The sequence below is a fragment of the Manacus vitellinus genome, unplaced genomic scaffold (genome assembly GCF_001715985.3).
Source record: "Manacus vitellinus isolate BGI_N305 unplaced genomic scaffold, ASM171598v3 scaffold_82_pilon, whole genome shotgun sequence".
Classification (NCBI taxonomy): domain Eukaryota; kingdom Metazoa; phylum Chordata; class Aves; order Passeriformes; family Pipridae; genus Manacus; species Manacus vitellinus.
Window position 1 is genome coordinate 1,616,449 of NW_021940828.1, and position 21,429 is coordinate 1,637,877.

The following is a 21,429-nucleotide window of genomic DNA, read 5'->3' on the forward strand; positions in this document are numbered from 1 at the left end:
CCCCCCTCCTCAGCTTCCCAAAACTCCGCTCTGTGCTTTCCATGAAGGCTCACAGGGAAAAGCTGCAGAGCACAGAGGGACAGGAAAGCTGGACAGGGATCCAGCTTCCATTGGGATCCAGCTTCCATTGGCACATCTGGGATCACAGGCCTGCTTTGCTGTGAAACCAGGGAAAGCCACTGGAAAAGGAAAGAGCTCCTGCTCAGGGGTTTGATCCTGATAACCCCAATTTTGGGCTTGGTGGGGTATTTTTGCAGTGAAATAGGGAATATCCAAAGGTGTGGTCATGGAACTGTAGAATTGTTTAGGTTGGAAAAGCCCTCTAAGATCAAGTCCAACCATCCCCAGCACTGCCAAGGTCACCACTGACCCATGTCCCCAAGTGCCACATCCATAGGGATTTTAAATCCCTCCAGGGATGGGGACTCCACCACTGCCCTGGGAAGTTCATTCCAATGCCTGACAACCCTTTCCATGAAGGAATTGTTCCCAATATCCAACCTAAACCTCTCCTGGTGCAACTTGAGGCCGTTCCCTCTCATCCTGTCCCTTGTTCCCTGGGAGTAAAGCCCAATCCCCTGGTTTTCCCCTCCTGTCAAGGAGTTGCAGAGAGCCAGAAGGTCCCCCCTGATCCCTCTTTTCTCCAGGCTGAGCCCCCCCAGCTCCCTCAGCCACTTCTGCTGCCCCAGCCCCTTCCCCAGCTCCATTCCCTTCCCTGGACATGCTCCAGTCCCTCCATGTCTCTCTTGCCATGAGGGGCCCAGAAATGCCCCCAGGACTGGAGGTGCCCCAGCAGTGTCAGCACGTGCCAAGTGTGATGTTCCAACACGTGCCACGGTTCCTTATCAATGCTCTTTCAAGCTGCTGCTGGATGAACATCACAAACCTCCTCTCACCTGGCAAATCTTCTTCCCTTCCCTAATCTCCCAGGGCAGCTGTTCCATTGGCAAGCGCCTCCTAACAGCTCCAAGACCTCTGGATGGAAAAATCCCATTCCAGGATTTTCAAAGGTCGCTCCCACACAACGGGAATGTTCCCCTTTCAGATTCAAAGTCACAAATCCTGACAAGTTTCACCCAACACCTGATAGAGCAGCACCAGTGAAGTTGTGAAATAGGAGTGTGGGATGGATAAGGATGAGACCCAGGAGCTCCAGGCTGGGGAAGCCCAACTTTGTATCACTTAATACAGGAAAAAATACCAGGCCTTTATCAGCCCCCCCATTTCCATCCCTGATCAATTATAAACTGAACCCAAGGGGAAGCTTTTTCCCACTGTCTCCACAGCATCCCTTCTCCAGCTCCCTGTCTCCAGCCAATCCAGGTGCCTGAGCTCTCTCCAGCCAGGATCCAGCAGCGTGTTCTAAAGAAATGGGGACACCTGCCCTGCCCTGTCTGCACGAAAACCACTTTGTTGTACCCGGTAAGTCACAGAGATGCCATCTGTGACCAGCCCTCGCTGGTGAGAACACGCAGAGACAGGAGGAGGGCAGGGCAGCAGCTTTTAACTCCACTCAAAAGGTGGAGTGTTACTGCCTGCAGCTCAGGGATGAGGGATTCAAACCACTTGTGGGTAACAAAAACTTCCCAGACAGCTCAGGAATGGATGTGAGCACTGCCAGCGAGCCTGGGAACAGATCCCACCCTTCGGAACCCAGCTCAGACCCCTGGGATTCAGCAGGACTTTGGTTCAGATCCCACAGCATCCTGGAGACACACAGAGCCTGAGGAGCCCATCAGATTAAAGTGACCAGTGTTCCCATCTCCTGGGTCTGTTTTGGGAATCACAGGGAAGCTGGCACTGCACCAGGCAGGACAGAGCTGCACAAGGGACTGCCTGGGAGACCCTGGCCTTATTTTGGCAAAAATATTCAGCTTCCCCGCCTGCAGGATCAGTGGAGCACTCAGAGATGTGTCAGAAGATGTGTCAGGCCAGGTTCAACCTCGGTACCTTGTTATGCTTGGAAAAGCCACAGGAGAGCCTGGAACAGGCACAGGAGAGCCTGAAGAACCACTCACAGACTGCAACTCCCCAACCTCCTTTAAACAAACAAGCAAACCCCCCAAACTCCTGCAGTGTTAAAGCCCAGACCTCCCTCAGCCTGTCACTCCTCAGACTCCAGCAGGCAACTCCTGCAGTTCTGATTTCCCTGGGAAAGGCACGTTGCCAGTCCCTGGGCCGTGCTGACAGGGCTGGCAGCAAATGGCCTGGGAGCTCAGGGACAGATCTGAGAAGGGCTGTCACATCCCATCTGCCAGACAGGGGGATGGAAAAGCCAGGAAGGCGGTTCAGGAGCACCCCTGAGGTCTCCTCCCCTGGCCAAGCCATCAGCTGCTGTGCAATCCCAGCATGGATGGGGAGGAAACACGGAAACACAGCAACATCCATCCCAGAGACAGGGAAATGTGCAGCACAGAGGCAGAGAAGAAGAAAATGCTGGAAAGCCAAGGGCTGCGGTCCCGGGGGATTATTGGGAATACCTTGCTGCTGCTCACTGAGTGAGGCAGGGCTTATCTTTCCACACTTTGCTCCTTGGCCTCCAGCCCAGCTGCTTTAATTAACAGAGGCTTTGGTGGTGCAAATCCTCTGGATTGTTGTGCAATTACCTCTCCAGCAGGTTCCTCCTCGGGATCTGTCAAATGGGAGGGATTTCCACTGCAGAGGGAAAATAAAGCACCTGGCAGAGCAGGTGCCATTCTCTGTGAATTTGTTAAGATTGGTGCATCCCAGGGTTTGGAATGTGTCACAAACCCATCAGTTAAGACTGGTGCATCCCAGGGTTTGGAACGTGTCACAAACACATCACACCCAACGGGGCAGTGCAGCATTTCAAAGCTGCTCTGACCCACCCCACAAGAGCTTCAGTTCAGGCATTAATACCTGGGGGCTGAGGGCATCCAAATGAACATTATATCCCAGCCAAGGGAGGCAGGAATTGGAGGCAGACTGTTAACTCGCTGAGCAGCTACTAAAAAAGCTGGAATATAAACCTGGATACTGGCAGAGCCATCAAGTTTGCAGATGGGTCATTTTTTTGATGGGAAGAGGACAGAGGATTTATTAATGTTTATGTGGCTGGGAGCAGCAGCCATAAAGCTCTCAGGCACACAAACTCACTCTTGGCTTCCAGGTTTATTCCAGACTGGAAGCTTTCCGGGGACCTCCTAGATGAGAAGGCAGAGATCTCACTGGAAAAGTTCTGGATGAACTGAAAACAGCTTTCTGTCTGTCCTCAAACCCACTACTACCTAGAGATGAGAGCTACTTATGTAATGTTGGAATAAAAGAACTAAGAAATCCATATCACGATCCTCTAATTGGAATTTTATCCCTGTTGTCCCTGTTGTTCCAGCAGAGCACAGCTCCTTCTCCTTCGGTGTGGCTGAGCCAGATCATGACAAAAACCAGGACACAAGTCCCAGATGGATTTCTGAGGAATTCCCTTTGCTCCTAGGCTTCAGTTTCTGGATCCTAATGGCTGGATCCCTTGGCTGAATCCTGCTTCCCCTGATCCCTGTCTCACATCACCCCATCATCTCCCACCCAGAGGAGCAGAGGACAACCATCCCCATGCCATGTTCTTCAAAGCCTGGCTTATATCCCAAGGTTTTTAATACTTGGTTAAACAAAATCCAGGAGAAAAAAAATGCTTTCACCAAGAGGCAGGGAATACATTCCTGCCAAACACGTGGCTGGGAGGAATCCAGACCACCAGACCCACCTCCCACAACCCACAGGATGGGCTGGGAACTGAGGAGCAGCATGTGTTAGAAATTACACACTTCACATAAATGAGGGATAATTAAAAACAATTCCTGCTATAAATTTCTGATAAAATCAACCTAATTAATAGCAGTGTTTTGAAATCAAATTGCTTTGTCACCTGCACTCAGAGCCAGAGGAAAATGAGCCTTATTGGAAAGAATTATCCAACTCAGAGCTGTTCTGAGGCTTTTCTTGCTCCCCCTCAGCTCTTTTTTTGTCCCAGTAAAACATGGGGCTGTCCCTTGCTGCAGAGATAAGCCAGGCTTTCAGCAGCCAGGCTTTGGCAGCTCAGAGATCAAAGCCATGATTAGCCCTTCCACATCCAGGTTGGAAACTGAATCTCTCCACCCAAAATGCTTTCAGAGTTCAGTGTCAAGAACAAAACCCATTTCCCTTCCCTACAGGAACCTGGAACCCCCTCAGAGTTCAATCCAGATAAGCATTCAGAAACTCGAAGGCTTTGCTGAACTATTTGGATCTGGAAGTGTTATCTGGGAAGCCTTAGAGCAGCTTCAACAGATTTCCCATCTTCCTGCTGCTCATAAATCTGGGAATAAGAGAAAACAGCATTTCTGGGAGCTAATAAGGAGATGTGCAAGTGGGTGCTTTAGTGACCAGGTCAGGCTTTATCACTAAGCACAGTTTGATTCCACGAAATGGAAGGAAAAGCATCCATCAGTTGGATAAGGGAGAGCAGCATCTGCTTCCTCAGCAGATCCAGGAAGGTCCTCTGGGGAAAAGGGGTAAGGGACTGTCCAGGGGGTGACCAATACAACCTAAAAATGAAGTGGTGGACAGGTAGGGGTAGTTTTGAGAGTCAACTCAAGGGTAGAGAATGAATATTTTGAGGTGAAGATGATGTTATATCAGTAGTGGTCATACAAGGAAAATTTTGGGAGTAAACTTGGGGTAATCTGTGGCAGAGAGAAGGAACATCTTGAGGCAATCAGTGGAGGGCAGGTTGGGAAATTTTGGGGGGAACCACCTCATGTAATCCCCATGGTAGAGAATGAGTATTTTGAAGTAAAAATGAGGGAGGTGGACAGGGAAAATTCTGTGGGTAGAATCTGAGGTAATTCCTAGGGGAGAGAATGAACATTCTGAAGTAAATGAGGCAATCAGTGGAGGGCAGGTTGGGAAAATTTTGAGGGGAAACACTTGATCTAATCCCCATGGTAGAGAATGAATATTGTGAGGTAAAAATGAGGTACTCAGTGGTGGCCAGGTAGGGAAAGTTTTGAGGATAATCTTGAGGTAAAGAATGAACATTTTTAGTATGAACAGCAACTGATACTGTTCCCAGCCCTCTGGAAAACCTGGGAGTAAGTCACCCCCTTCTACCTGAGAGCTGCAATGTCTTTGCTGATCAACCCACAGGTATCTGTGAGATACATCAAACACAAAGGAACAAGCAGTGATTAAAACCTCCCTCTGGCTTCTCATCTCCTTCTCCAACCTCATATCCAAGAGGTACCTTCCTCTTCACAACCTTCTCATGCCCCTCTTTGATGTCCCAATGCCACAGGGTCCCTCCTGTTCCAGCAATCACAGACTTTTTTCACCCCAAATATCTCACAAAGCCAAGTTCTGGTGACTCCAGCTCACTCCTTCCCTCCTGTGCCAGGGGAACCATCCCTTCCTTGTGGCACAGCACCAAGTTATGGCTCCTCTGGAAGACAAGGCTGCCTCCAAAAATGAGGCAGCCTGCCCAGAATGCACAACCAAGTGGTTTTACACAGCAAAACCACCCCACCAGGACACATAAAAGCATGGGAAGAAAGGAAACACGGATACCCAGGCTCTGGGATTTTATCAGGAGAAGGGTGTAGCTTGCAGTGAAAGGGATGTCAGCACGTGATTCCATAAGAACCAAGGAAGAGCTGCAATAACAAAGTCACAGAGAACAAAAGGAAGGTAAAAACCAAAGGAAAAAAAAGAGAGGAAATGCATCCACACTCTCAGCTCCCCCCATGCTTGTGGAATAATTTGGGGACATTACAACTCTGTTGTTATTTAAACAGGACAGGATACAGACCCTAAAAGTAGAAAGAATCCAGCCCTGGACAAACAGTGTGGTGTTTTGCTGCTGCCTCAGGTGCCAAGTCCTGTCGTGTGATTTCTGTCCCCCAGCAGTTGTGCCAGAGCTGCTTGAGAGTGTTTGAGATGCCCTGACAGATTTTGTGGTGATGGGGGTGGTTTTTGTGCTTCAACACGGGGGACTGGTCCCTGTGACACCTCCAAGCTTTCATGTGTGACAAACCCCACCCAGTGATGTCCACAGCAGCGTGCCAGGATGCTTCCCTGCCTTGTTTTCCTTCCCAGTGCCCCAAACACTCCTTCCTTCTGGTCACCGACCCCATTTGCCGCATCCTGAGCCGAGGGAATTCCGAGAGCTGAGGCTGCAGCAACGTTTTGTCTGTGGAGAAGCCATTAAAAACCAGCATATGGCACAGGAGGGAATTAAGGGCTGGGTTTAGGCAATAGCAGGGAGGATTGTGAGGGTGCTGGAGTTAATATTCCCAGTGCAAATCCCCGAGGAGCCGGCACTGCTTGTTACATTATCATCCCACGTTCACGCACGGCTGCACCTCTGCTTAGGCCCTGCAGTGACAAGCATCTGGATTTTAGGATTTCAGGTAAACTAAGCAGAGGATTTGTTCCTTCCTCTCCTGCTGCACAGCAGGAAAAATACATCTTGAGATGGCAAAACCGGCAGGGATGTGGGAACTCACGGGCAGCTCCGGCTCCGCCGGCAGCAGGTGGTGCTGCGAACCCGACGGCAGCACCAGGCACTTGTGTGTGACACCTCCTGCCCTGTAAAACTGCTCCCATGGAGAAATGGAACTCCTAAACCTGGGATGCGCTCCTGGGAACGCTGGTGCAGCGGGTGGGACCCGCTCAACCCACGGATCTCTTGTGTGAAGTGACTCAGTGCTAAGGAACAAGGGGAAGTCCTCGGCTGATTTGCTGAACTGCTCATTCTAGAAGCAAAGCTGGAGCTTCCCCACTCCCACGTGCAACCCGGGACCTGAAAGTTTGGTTTGGGTTCCCCCTGATTTTGTACACAAGGGCTGTGAATTCCCCACAGGGAGAAGTGGGAATTCCCAGTGTAAAGCTGTGACTCACCAAAGAGCTTCTGCAGGTGAGCTGGTCCAGAAGAGCACAAGTCACCAAGGGAGGGTTTGGGAGATGCTGAATTACCTGGTTGAGCCCAGACCCTGAGCTGGTATTTATGCAAAGCTCCCAGGAGGGAAAAGGATGCATTGGAATGGTGCTGTGGTCAGCACAGAGGGTTTTATTCCCTTTTTTAACTCATGGCCAGGGTGAGGATTTCACCCTGGATCACACCCACCACTCCAGTTTATCTCAAGCTCCTTGTGACTGCTGCTGCTCTTATCAGAAAACCAAGCTTGGAGATCCAGCTCCTTGTTGAAGGACAAGCAGAGAAGCTCTAGGTCACAGCCTGACCAGGTTCTGCCCTTCTCTTATCCAGAACCACCACCTGGGGATCCTGCTGTGCTCCTGAAAATGGAGATACCAAAGCACCTTGGAGTGTTTGTGCTGGGCAGGACGTGAAAATCTGAGGCACCTGCCCTGCAGAGCCAGCTCAGCCACTGCCCCAACAGCAGGGAAAGTCAGGACAGCATTCCCTCCTCAGCCTGCTCCCGATGAATAAAGGGCATTTCAAGGGATCCCGTGGCATCCAAACAGCTCTGCAGACCCAGCAATGCTTCTGGATTAGACATTTTCCAAAGATTATTCCTCTTTAAACAAGCAGTTGAACTGAATGAGCTCCCTGAGCCGGCCACCAGGTCGGCAGGAAAGGACATCACACCACTACTGGACTGGCTGCAGAGATCAAAGCCAGCCCCTTACTCTGGGACAAAGCTGGAGGGAAGGATTAGTCACTGCCACAGCCACAGGAGCTGCTGCTGGCACTGAACCCGGCCAAAATCCTCAGGAATGCTGCAGCACACACACACCACCTCAGGAATGGCTCCAGCACACACACTCCACCTCATCCTGAGGAAGGAGAAAGGAAACTCCAGCCACGAGAGAGGGACCTGCACTCACCTGGGAGAGAAAGGAGCTGGAAGTTCAGGCTGTCACTCAGAATGTGAGCAGAGGTTGTGAAAATACTGGTTTGGGATAAATAAGGTTTAGCCCCAAATCACAGAATGGTTTGGGTTGGAAGGGACCTTAAAGATCATCTCATTCCACAGCCCTGCCATGGGCAGGGACACCTTCCACTAGCCCAGGTTGATCCAACACCAATCCAACCTGGTCTTGGACACTTCCAGGAATGAGGCAGCCAACACTTCTCTGGGAATTCCAGTCCAGCCCCTCCCCACCCTCACAGCAAAGAATTCCCTCCCAGTATCCTGCCCTCTGGCAGTGGGAAGCCATTCCCTGTATCCTGTCCCTCCACCCCTTGTCCCAAGTCCCTCTCCAGCTCTCCCGAAGCCCCTCTAGGCACTGGAAGGGGCTGAACACCTCCAGCTCTCTCAGAGATGTTCCAGCCCTGTGATCAACTTAGTGGCCTCCACTGGACTCATTTAAATACATTAAAAACAAACTCCCTTCAGGTAACTCTGGCTGTTCAACCTCAACTCATTTTTTTTAGGCTCTTAAGATTAAAAGCAGAGCAGAAACAGGCAAAGCACAGCAGGATCTGAATCTTCCTGGGTGCATCTGAATTCCACCTCTGGGGACTGGATCTGTGGCTGCCTCAGTGTTTCTGTTTCACTTGTTTCCCTTTGCTTTTACTCATGTGGATGAAAATGCTGTGGAGGAGTTGCAGAGGAACAGGTGAGGTTCCTCCTGTCACTGCTGGTTAGAAATCCTGAGCACAGCGAGGCTGGAAGGGGAGGCTGGAAGCCTCCATCCCAAAATTGAGCCAGACCTTCTCCTTAATGACTCCTGCTTTGCTCTGCTGCCAGAAACCTTTCCAAGATTAATGCATGTGCAAGGAGAAACAGCCAAACTCACTCCGACCCCGCCGCAGCCTTCCCAGCTGTTCAGAGCAGCGTTTCATCCAAACCCCTTCCCCCTTTTCTTCCCCACAAACGTGGAAAAGCAGCAGCAGTCGCTGGTGAGGGGTGAGGAGCACCATTGCAGCATCCACAGCACTGGGATGGACAGGGGGGTGTTTGTTACTCAAACAAGGCTTCTCGTTCCCAACCTTTGCTTTTTGCCGCAACGGGTTTTTACAGCTCAGCAGCTTTGGCACAAAGGCACTTCAAAAGTGAGGGTAACAGACCTACAGCTGTTCCAGGGGCAGCCCTGAGTGGTTACACCAACTTCACATCAGGTTATATTTGCACAGTCCCCTCAGGTTGGGTAGAGGGCCAGAATGTTTGATCAGACCCCTGTGAGGCTTAGGAATCTCGCTGATTTTATAGTAAATTATGCCATCACAGGAAATCTGTATTTAAGTAAAAGTTTTTCCAAAGATCAGATATGTTCTGCAGCCCTGTTTGTCTCATTAGCCATGAAAGACTTGAAGGCAGCTTTGAGCTCTGCTCTTGATTAACTCCCAGCCCACCAGGGAAAAGGAACCACGTAACCTGCTCTGGAGGACCAAACCAGAGCCAAGCAACTGAAGTTCCAAGGAACTGATCAATAAATAAGGTCAAGCCATGCAGTGAGGCTGCAGGAGGAAGCTCAACTCTCCCTTAGGGAATTCTGCCAGCCCAGAGCAACACAGTTGGAATGTAGTTCAATGTCCCACCAAGGAACTCTGGAGCTCTTGTCACCAGCAGCCCCCGGGTGGGACTCAGGACTCTATTCTGCTTCCAAAGGTTCTTTCAGCCCTAGATGTGCTGTTCACTTTGTTTGTCTCATTTGGCTGGGATTTTCATGGAATCATGGAATGGTTTGGGTTGGAAGGGACCTTAAAGATTATCTCATCCCACCCCCTGCCAGAGGCAGGGACACCTTCCACTAGCCCAGGTGGTTCCAAGTCCAGCCTGGCCTTGGACACTTCCAGCAATCCAGGGGCAGCCACCGCTTCTCTGGGCAACCCATGCCAGGGCATCACCACCCTCCCAGCCAGGAATTCCTTCCCAATCTCCCATCTATCCCTGCCCTCTGGCAGTGGGAAGCCATTCCCCCTCGTCCTGTCCCTTCAGGCCTTGTCCCAAGTCCCTCTCTCCAGCTCTCCTGGAGTCCCTTTAGGCTCTGGAAGGGGCTCCAAGCTCTCCCTGGAGCCTCCTCCTCTCCAGGTGAACCCTCCCCAGCTCTCCCAGCCTGTTTCCAGAGCAGAGGGGCTCCAGCCCTTGGAGCATCTCCAGGGCCTCCTCTGGACTCACTCCAGCAGCTCCTCATCCTTCTGTTGTTGGATTTTCACCAATAACCTTCTGGCTCCAGGTGCTTTGCTCATGGATCATGCTGGCACATGTGCTGCTGTTGTGCTGCTCCTGGGAGTCAGAGGTGCCTGGACACACTTCAATCACAAGGAGGGGCCCCCAAATCTGCCCCCATTCCCTTCTCTTCCCCCCAAAGCTCTGTGCTTTGGGGCCTGATCACAGGACAATTCCCTGCATCCCAGTGTTACTGAAACATCTTTCAGCACTGCTCCCAGATCTGAGAGAATTGGATATTCCCCATCAAAAGGCGCTTTTTTTCCCCACAAGGAAATCAGATCCACAGCTCTGCAGGTTCTTTTGACATTGGTTTGTCTTTCTTCCAACCCCACGTCCCCACCTGCCTCTTCCCTTGGCCAGCACATCTCACGTCTCAGCCTCTGCTCCCCAAGTTCTTGTGCCCTTTTCCACAGCAGATCTTAGGATTTGATGCTGTCTGATGAAGGCCAGGTAAGTTTTCCACCATTCCTGCACCAAACCATCCATGTAGATGAATACAACATGGGTTAAACATCCAGCCTGGAGACAGATTCAGCAACAAGCACAGGAGTGGGATGGATGCCGGGAGGCGGCGCAGGGTTAATCTTTCCCTGTGAGAGATCCCTTCGGCTCTTAAAAAAACTGGGATTTAGAAAAATGGGAAGAAAGCAGACATGATCACACCTTGAGAAAGGACACAGCAGAAGCTCTCTGTGCTCCAGCCATTCCCTGGCACTTGGCCACGAGCACAGTGTTACCATCCAACATCCCCAAGTAGACACAGGACAATTCCCTCCCCTGGAACATTCCCCACGGCACATCCCCCAGAGCACACGGACCCCTCAAAGGCAACAACAACTCCTATGTCCAAGTCCCCAAAAAGCCACTGGGGCTCCAACACAACAGATGAGAGCAAGGTACAAAAAGCCATTATCCTCCATCAACAGAAACATCTTTTTTCTTCACAAATAACACCCATCAGCGACTCCAAGGAGAACAATCCACACTCCGAAGGAGGACGCAGTTTTCCGGCAGACACAACGCAAAGATTCCGTGGAATTCAGACCTTCAAGGGGACTAATGTGGAAGATTATTTCCCAATTATCCAAGCAATTTTCTCTCCTCATTGTCCCTGGACTATAAGGGTTCTTAAATGCGAGCAGAAGGATTTATTCATCCCAATAATAATAAAAGGAAATATTAAATCAATGAATCTCTTTGCACGCAGCATAAAGCTCACGTTGCTGTTAAGCCCAGTGGTGTCCTGTCACATAAACCACACGCAGTTTGCCTGCTTAAGTGCCATCTCCCTCTTTTATTTTTCCTTTCCCTAATTTGTGAGGTATTATCCTTCCATTTGTCCTCCAAACACGGCCGGATTCAGCCCACACAGTGGGCTCAGTGGCTCTGTGTCTGTGCTTTAGTGGAGATTTATATTTAATACTGATTGGTAACAATGGCCAGGCAGGAAGTTATGCAGGGACAACACAGAAGTCCTAAAATTAATACATAAATAATAATTTAAGAATTAACCCCTTACAAACTCGATGTGTGAGTAGCTGGGTGTGAAAATGAACTTTGGGTTTTGAAGGTGTCGCTTCTTCAGCTTGGCTGGGGAAAAAAATAACCAACCCAAACCCATGGAAAACTCAGCTACAACCTTTGGAGCATGGAAGCTCTGGCAGCCACGTTGGCCTTGCCTTGTAATTCCTTCCCTGCCATCCCTTGTAATATAAAGTGAGAGATGAGTTCTGAGGTCTTCGCGGTCGACACGGATTCAGTGGGTCCCTCTTTTGTTTTGATAAAAAATTCATCTGGTGAAGTGCAGAAACAGTTACTACTTAGGTATTTATAAGGTGTCAACGGTCCTCGCAGCGAGGAACTTCAGGAGCCTGAGGAAAGATTTCCAATGAGCAGGAATCCCCAGCTTTTAGCCTTGAGATTCACACTGGGCTCCTCTCAAGCAACTCCTGTTCCAGGAGTGCCAAACACCTGGGACTTCTCGTTTTTCTCCAGCACCCAGAGGAGGTTCAGACACCTCCAACCATCCCACAGGACCGAAGCTGAGCTGATACACTATAGAAGAGCCACTTCAACACACAAACCCCACCAGGGAACAAGACCAGCACAGCTCCATCTGCCTTACCATGATTGGGACGCCGATGTCCGGCCACAGGAGATCCTCGGAGGGAAGCTTGGGAGAGTTCCACACCACCACCACCTTATTTAAGTAGGGGAGACCATTGAGCCTTTCCAGGGAGTTCATCAGCACCTCCTCCCGCTCGTAAGTCAACATCACCACCGTGAACTGCTCCCGGGGCACGTTGCCACCCAGAGCAGCCTGGAACTCCTTCCCAGACCCACCCGCTCCTCCACCGATCGGCCGAAACCCAGTCCCGGACCCCAGAAACTTTGCTTCTGAGGGTAAAACAGGGTCAAAGGGAGTGTAGGGGAAGAGGTGGAAAGGCCCCGGAGCAGAGTTCCAATTCCTGTAGATATCCATCGCGGTGAGGGTGAAGTTGCGGAGATATTTGGGGGATGCATAGGGGGGTTCTGTCTCCACAGGCCCCAAGTCCAGGTCACCGTTGTCGGCCATGTTGGGGTCTGTACCAGCAGCTTTGCCAGAGCGGTGGGGGATCTCCACGGCGGGTTCTTCTCGGATGGGAGCGGCCGGGATTTGGATTCGAGTCCTTATGACGGCTAAGACCGTGCTGAAGACGTTGTCCGAGGTGGAGAAGTAGGTCTCCCACAGGAAGCGGCCCTGCCTCCTCATGGCAAGGAGATCGTTGTCAGAAATGCTTCTCAGAAGGAAGTGCACTTCTGTGATACGTGGCTTTGGTATGATTAAGGCTGCCTCGTTCCACCGGATCACGTCGTTGTAGGGAAGCTGGACCTGCTCTCCGAGAACCACCGGGATGGCTCCAACTTCCAGAGCCTCAAACAGTCTCATGGTGCACCCGGCGGAGATCACCAAACGGGTGTCCCCGGGGGTGATGATCAGTGCAAAAGTAGAAAGCTTCAGTAGCTCTAGTCTGTCGTCCCTTTCTCCACACAGAGCCCACTCAGTGGGCAGACTCGCCTTGGGCTGGTTCTTACACGTGAACTCCACCAGAACGAAGTCCAGCTTGCTGTCCTGGACGGCCTTCAGGGTGGTGATGATCCGGTCGTCGTAGTCAGCCGGGGCATTGCCTTCGATCTCCTCCTCGAAAGAGCGAACCTCCTGCAGGCTGGACCTCAGAGACTCGATCTTCTCCCCCTGGAAACTGAACAGGTATTTACGCTTGACCGGCACCTGGGGCGGGATTTCCAGGAAGTTGGGTTCGGACATGGCGTGGACCAGGGGCGACACCACGATGTCGAAGCCCGGGCGATACTGCGCGTCGTAGAAGGTGGACTGGGCGACCATGGCGCGCCCCGTGCTGATGTTGTAGAGGAAGTTCTGAGTCTCCGATTTCCTCGACAAGTTGATGATGAGATGGTTGTGTCCATCAGTCCTCCAATATGGCAAAGAGTGCAACTGTTGCTCTAGTTCAGTAGGTTTTGGCATTACGGGCTCTTGCATCTCCCCCGCTAAAACTATGTACACACAAGCAATATTTGCATTTTCAGTAACATAAACATTAGTTCTGACGGTCGCCTCAAAGGCTTGTTTAATTAAAGGGTCCAAGGAGCTACCAAAGGGGTAATCGTCACTGTTGTAGACGTAGACTGGGAAGCCAGATGTCAAGGGGCAGCGTGAGTAGTCGAAGCAGTTGTGCAGCCTGCAGTTCCTGCTGGATTTTGGCAGGGGGAAGGTCACATCATCCTTGTCGGGCAGCAGCCGGATGGGCAGGGAGAGCTTGGGCTGGTTCTGCGCCATCAGCTCCTTGTAGGAGTGCTCGGTCTGGCTGATGACGTTCTTCAGCTGCAGTAGGTCCTGCTTGGCATTTTCAATGCTCTTCTTGCAGGCCTCGATCTTGAGGTTGAGCTTGGCGATCTCGCTGTTGAGCTCCTGCCGCTTGGCCTCCAGCTGGAGCAGCTCCTCGCTGACCGACTCGCGGATGCGGCACAGGTCCTGCACGTGCTTCACCTCGCACAGTTCGTTGCCGGTCCGGGGCCCGAAGATGCGCTTGCCGGCGTCGTCCGCGTCGTCGATGGTGGTCAGGTAGTAGTGGGCGATGAGGGGGAAGAAGACGAGGATGATGAAGAGGGTGAAGCTGAGCCAGGTGAGCCGGATCCGACTGGACCACCTCAACACCCAGGGCTGGCCTCCGTTCCCCACTCCCCCATTCCGCAACATCGTATATCCAGTCATGAGTTCCAGAGTCGCCGCGCGCCCAATCACGTCGGATCAGTAGCCATAACCAAAAGAGTTTGTATAGCGAGTCTCCTGGATAAAACTGTTATTGTGCCTGCTCAGCGAGAAGCCAATGGAAGGGGAATTTCATCTTCTTGCCGTGCCAACGGCTCTTCCACGGTCGTTTTGCTGCAGGCGCGACTTTTGATCCCGTCGGAGCCGGTCATTGACCTTCTCACCCACCCCCAGCCCACCCTTTCAGCGGGCAACCTTTGCCAGGAGGGTCACGGCGTTGTCATGGCGATCCAAAGTCCCAGCTGGCAGAAGGAAAACACGGTGGGACGGAGCCAAACTCTACCGCTGCTCCCGACATCCTGCATTACCGTCCCATGAACATGCACCAGTCATGGTGGAGAAGGAGCCAGGAGAGACTCGTAGGAACGTCAGTCTCTGTCATCGCTGCTGCGGGGATGACGCTCTGCCATTCCTGCAGGAGAACAACCACCCGGTCAGGCAATGCAAACAAAACGACCCAAAACATCGTCAAGATTTAAAAGCAACTGCTCTGTCTCAAAAGAACAACCTTTGTACATGGTCAACACCTCTGGGGTTAACACCAGAACACCTGAGGAGGTGATGGGATCCATCAGATGTGCCTTTCTCCAGGCACTCTGCCCTTCATTAGGGTCGCTTCCTTCACTGCCAGCCCACAACCACCCCAGCCCTGGACCTGGATCCCTGTTTCTGCCCCTGTCCTGCTGTGTAGCTCCACAGAAGCTGCTCAACACCTGCAAGGCCCCGTCTCCTCACGTAGGAAACGGAGACATTAACACACACCTGCCGTCCCTGCCCGCCCTGCTGGGATCCCGGGACGCGGCAGCGCCGGGAATTTGTACTGCACAGCTGAGTGTAATCACCATTGTTCTGCTCCAGTGACTAGAGCTGATGAGGAATTTTTAGATGAAGTGTTTTGCTTTCATTTCCTGCTGGAAAATTTTGATTCATTGCATGAGGAAGTTTAAAGGGAACGCTCTGGTTGTTGGTTGTGATTAACTCCGCTGGCTGCGGATGAGGGGGTTCCTGGGCAACACTGGAAGAGTCCACACTGCACATCGAAGCAAAGGTGCTGAATTCAGCATCTGCTGGGTATCCTGTCACCCAGGTGGGATCAGCTTGGAAAACTCTGCTCTGGCACTGAGTGCCTACCTGGCACAGGCATAAAAAATCAAGGACATGGCACAGGTCCCTGGAGAGGGAGTTTTCACAAGGGCATGTGGTAGGAACGGCCTTAAACTGAAGGAGATTGGGTTTAGATGAGATGTTAGGAAGGAATTGTTGGCTGTGAGGATGGGGAGGCCCTGGCACAGGTTGCCCAGAGCAGCTGTGGCTGCCCCTGGATCCCTGGAAGTGCTTGGAGCAACCTGGGATAGCAGGTGTCAGGGCTGGAATGAGCTGGTCTTTAAGGTCCCTTTCCACACTGGATCCATGAGGACACCTGGAAAAGAGAAGGCTCCAGGGAGACCTTGGAGCTTCTTACAGAGCCTAAAGGGGCTCCAAGAGAGCTGGAGAGGGACCTTGGACAAGGACCTGGAGGAACAGGACAAGGGGGAATGGCTTCCCACTGCCAGAGGGCAGGTTTAGATGGGATACTGGGAAGGAATTGTTTGGCTGTGAGGGTGGGAAGGCCCTGGCATAGGTTGCCCAGAGAAGCTGTGGCTGCCCCTGGATCCCTGGAAGTGTCCAAGGCCAGGCTGGACACGGTTTGGAGCAACTCTGGATAGCGGAAGGTGTCCCTGCCTGTGGCAGGGGGGTGGAACAGGATGACCTTTAAGGTCCCTTCCCACCCAAACCATTGATTCTCTGGAATCCAGCTCCGAGCTCTAGCCCTGGGTCAACAGATTCAAATCTAGGCCACATCAATCTTCTGCCACTAGAAACTCTCCCTTCCCTTTTAACTGGCATCCTCCAAGACACTGAAGTTTCTGGGATATTCTTCCACACACTGGACTTGCCATGTCACTGATGGATTCAGTGCTGGGCTCCTGCACGGCCTCAAGAGGAGCTTTTTCATTTCCACTTCAATTTTTAATTAGAGGAAAGTCATCCACGCCGGTGACGGTCATTTCTCACTAAATCTATTTAATGCCCCTCTCAGCTCCTCATCAAGAATTAGCAGAAAGGAAGCAAATCTCAGCTGAAAGATCTGGAAACGGGCCAAAGCAAAAAAAAAAAGTTCACCTTAAAGGAGCAGGGAGAAGTCAGGAGGAATTTTCAGCACAGTACTCGAGTGTCGGGGAAAATACATGGAAAATTTGATTTTAACCAGGAAAAATCATCGTGGAAGGGGGAATATGTGGAGTAATAAAGCACAGTTCTTAGGGCTATTGCTACATGGCCGTTTGTTGGCAGTAATTTAACACCCCATGATTAAAGGGGATTTCCACCCCCTGCCAACGTGACCCAAAATTGAGCAGCACAGCAGAATGGACGCTTCAAACTGAGGCAGATTTGAAAATCGTGGCATTGGCAAACAGCACTGCTGTAAGTCTTGGAAAGCTGGGAGGATAAAGAGGCTAAAAAGTCAGCAAAAGGCTAAATCAGCTTTCTTGGATCTTGGCAGGGCTTGGGGGAGGCTCCAGCCTCCGGGATCAGCTCCGGGACCGCTGGTCCATGGCAGCAGGGTTTGAGCAGGAGCCACTGCACAACCCAGGCAACTGAAGGCAAAAATAATAATAATACTAATTCAAAAAGGCTTTTAAAGTCTATTTCCCTTTCTTTCCCCCCCCCCTTTTTAAGCTCTCTGCAGCAAGTGGAGCTCGTGCTGTGTGTCTGTGTGTGCCAGTCGGGCATTCTCTGCTATTTCCACCTGCTCTCCCGGGGGCTGCAAAGATCCTGGAATTGCCACCAGTTTTCTGCAAACAGCTGGCCAGGAGATGAGCTGCCCTATTAGTGCTTTTCCTGAGGGAAATGCCAGAGCACACACTCACTTGATCTAAAAATCAGCTTAACTTCAAGGCACAGGTGGGGAAAACAAGCCCTGCTGGTTATTTTTTGTTTGGGGGTGCCATGGGATAAGTGGGGCCAAACCCTGCAGGGTGTTGAGACAACACAGAAATAAGGGAATCATAAATGTGGCCAAAAAAAGAATGAGAGGGCACATGGAGATGTTGCTGTGGGCTGGTCAGAGAGAGCTGCAGCTCCACAGGCAGTAAAGGAAGCCCCAGAAGGTGAGACTGCATCTAAATTTTATTCCTTTGTGGCCACTTTGGCCATTTATAAGCCATAAACAGTAATGAAATGGTAAACTGGACTCCCTAAAATGGCAACTGGGGTCCTTGGAAAGCTAAATCCATCACCCCACACGTGACCCTCAGCAGCTGCTCTGCCACCCAACCCTTCCAGTGGCTCCCCTGGTCCTTCCCTTCCTTGACACAGAACAAACTTTATCCTCTTGGCCTAAAAATGTGAGTTGTGAATTAAAAACATCCTTGTGCTCAGAAAGCTGAGGCTGACAAAGTGACTCTACCATTCTCTTGGAAAACACCACATGGGAAAGACCAGAGGAGGCTGAGTAGGGATTTAAAATGCACCACGTGTGGCTTGGGATCGGTTAAAAGTATTGACTGTCACTATGAAATATGTGCTGGTGATAAAGTGAGTGCTTTAGACACACTCTTGGACTCTTCTTCATTATTAAGACTTTATTTCTCATCAACTCAACAGAGCCTGAGGTTGTAACACGCTGTCATTAGGACTTCAAAAGAAAAAAAGGCAAAGTAAAAAAACCGAATTCGTGGTTTTACCAAGAGAGACTTCAGTGTTGTGTTTAACAGCAACAAGCAGCACCAGGGAAAAAAGGCTGCTGATTTCTGTCATTCCCAAAAAGAAATCTGGGAGGAGGAGAAACAGGTTGGTTGCTGGGTTTTGCCAAGTACTATTTAGTTCTTTAATCCAGCCCAACACTGAAAACTCTTGTTGATGTTATGGCACGATTTCCCTGCCTGATGGAGCTAATTACACACACCAAAAAAAAAAGGCAAGAAGAGCTCTTAGAAAATCAGGAGATCAATAATTACCAGAGACTCTTCCCAAATGCCAACCCGAGTGATTTCTCAGGCACAACAGGTTTGCTCTCTGCAGTTCCTTCTCTCAGGGAACGGGGCTGTGAGACTAAACTGCTGTTCCAGCACGTTGTCAAAGCTCAGGCTGCATTCCCAGCTTTCCCCAGCTCCACAGCAGGTGAAGTTATGGGAATACCTGAGGTTGTCCCTCATTTTGCATTTCTAGAACGTGCCAGGCTGGTCTGATCTGTGGGTGCTCGTGGAGTCGTTTCCCTGCAAATGTTCCAAGTCCTCTTGCAAACACCTGAGCAACAACTATTCCTCCCTGCTTGCACCTCCATTTATCCATCTCCTGATAGAATTAGGGAAATGTTGTTCCTTCCTCAGCACATTTGCAAGCAGAGCCTGGAAAATTTAAACTTGTGGTCTTTAAGGGCTTAGCAGAGCAATCCATAACCATCAGGCACAACGTGGAGCACAGACTGCACTGTGGGGAGGAAAATCCACGGGGATCCTGCATCTGCTAAATTAGAGCTCCCAAACTCTCATCTGCACACATCCATACCCATCCTTACTGCCTTTCCTTATGAAATGATGGCTCTGCAGTGCTACTGCTGCTGTGTCACCCTCACAAAGTCCTGCTTTGATGGCCTTTTCTGTGGAGAATGAACCCACCTGTGTCCCACCGGCTCCCTCCTGACAAACGGAGAAGGACGTCAGGGAGTGTGTCAGTGGCTCCTGTGCTTTATCTCTCCAGGTTTGGATAGACAGTTTCTGCTGCCAAGTCTCTCTGACCAGCACTAGAAATGAAATCAAAGAAAGAAAATAAAAATACAGGCTATTCCCCCCCCCTTTTCAGAACAGGTGTAATGGAAAAGAAACGAGCAGCAAACAGCCCTTCAGCAATGATAACTTTCTGCTTCCTAAAGCTCTCAAAGGAAAGGATTACACCCCAAATCTCCAACTGCTTTGGGAACAAGAGTAGTTGAACAAGGAGAATAAATCTATTAGGTGTGTGCTTTAAGGTACATTTGAGAGCAGCTCTTTGAAAGGAGCAGATGGAAAATTCACTCTGAAACGCTCCACATGCGGCAGCCTCGGGATTGTCACGAGGGATTTGTACCTTCTCCAGAGCTCAGGGGCCCAGAGAAATTCTCCCAGGCTGAGATCAACACACTGGTAAAAGGTCCTGTAATCTGTAAATTCTGGGGATAAACTGCATCCCCGGCTTTAGGGAGCTTTTATCTAAACCAAGGAACGTTCACTGTGTTTGCAGCTCCACGCGAAGCCAAACCTGCTTCCAGCTGTGCTGCCCATCCCCGTGGGCACGTGTGGGATAAAGGGGTCCTGGACAAACATCCAAGAGCTCCTTCCTGTGCTTGCTCTGGCACGGCCTCTCTCCACCAACCAGAGGAAATCACGGACCCTCCAGGCCTCCCTCTCCCTCTTTCCACAGCAAAGCTGAACTCAAACTGCTCCAAGGCAGACAAGTGAAGAACTGCCACTGGCTCCCAGCTTTGTGTTCCCACCTGGGGCACAGGGACAGGATCCTGCTCCAGGAGATGCTCAGTATTGTGGTGAGAAGGTGTAGAAACCTCCCCCCCAGGTGCTCCCAGGTACCTGATGCTTCGCCCTGTCCTGCTCAGCTCAACCGAGTGCTCCATAAACATTCCTGAATGGAATCCTGATGGAATCCTGAACACCACAGGAAAACCTCCTCCAGCTTTCAGAGAGCAGGTAATGGAGAAACAACCTGCCCAAGGTCACCCAGGATTGGGATTCACTCCACATCCAATCATCCCGTCCGCAAGATCATCCATCTTCCCAGCCTGCCTTTTCCCAGCCTGTTCCCTCCTCCAGTGCCTTTCTGCTGTTTGCATAATGCATCTTGAAATCTACTTTACATATAGAGCTTTTAGTTCTTAAATTTATTATTTAGTGTTGTTTTCTGGTAATAAACCAGTCACAGTGTTTTATTTCCCCCCCCCCAGGCTGCACACGAGCACTTCTCCGCTCAGAGGAACATCCAGCTCACGAGCAAATCCATCTGTGTCCCGCGGGATTGGGCGGCAGAGAATCCTGGATTCAAAGTTCACTCCTCTCCTCCCCAAATCTCAGAGAAAGAGATCACAGGGCAGAGCTTTAGGAGCAGGCTGGGAAACCCAGTGTTGGGAGCACTCACCACATTCCCAGTTCAGATATTTTGGGATGCAGGAAGCAAACTGAGGATTCTCCATCGTGCAGCGGCGCGAGCTTTTAGACACTTCTAAAAGGGATAGATTGGGTGTGGGAGGCTTTTACCTTGAACTAATTAATGAACAAGAGTAGTCTTGAGGTAAAACCACAGCGAAGAGCCGGGTGCTCCACGTCACACCAGAGAAGCCTGGAGAGGTCAACTCCAGACAGGGCTGATTCCCCAAACGCTGACTCCATGAGACAGCTCAAGTCCTTGGAATTCTTTGTGGTTTCCAGGTTATTTTCCCCAAGGTAAAACCACAAACCTCTCTCACGTCCCTAAAACACCCTCGGTGCTGCTTCCGCGGCAGGAAATAACCCCGTGGCACGTTCGGGTTCCTGCCCTCTGACAGAAGCTGCAGGTCGTAATTAAGCATAAATCTAAATTTTCTGCTGACCTGGAAAGGTTATAAGAAAAAGGAAATATTGCCTGAAGAGCACAGAAACACAAAGGGTGTTTAACAGCATCTCACTCAGCAGGGAGGGCCCCTGTGGAGAATGATCCATCTATAGGGGTTTTATGGAAAGTTCGCCCATTTCCCACATGCAGGGAATGAACCAGTGCTGGAGAATGAACATCTCCATCAAGGGGCCTCTAACAAGCACAAAATCACATGGATGGTTTCTCATGGACCTCAGAGGCCAAGGAGGCAGGTCAGCAGTGAGTCCTGATGGGGAGTTTATATCCAAGGAAAGCCTATAGAAACAGGGAAGCCCCAGTTGCTACATCTGAGCGAGGTGCAGTGAC

At 50.9% G+C, this 21,429-nt stretch overlaps 1 protein-coding gene across 3 annotated transcripts in view; it reads right to left on the minus strand.

Annotated features, from left to right (window-relative positions):
- Window positions 1–21,429, minus strand: part of EXTL3 (exostosin like glycosyltransferase 3) — an 89,404-nt gene that overhangs the window by 11,555 nt on the left and 56,420 nt on the right. For all 3 annotated transcript variants that reach the window (XM_018085535.2, XM_018085536.2, XM_008929054.3), the window contains 2 exons: window positions 19,122–19,246; window positions 12,256–14,872 (listed from right to left, as the gene is read on the minus strand). In XM_018085535.2, coding sequence (XP_017941024.1) covers window positions 12,256–14,403 — 2,148 coding nt within the window. In that variant the 5' untranslated portion in view covers window positions 14,404–14,872; window positions 19,122–19,246. The remainder of the gene's footprint in view (window positions 1–12,255; window positions 14,873–19,121; window positions 19,247–21,429) is intronic.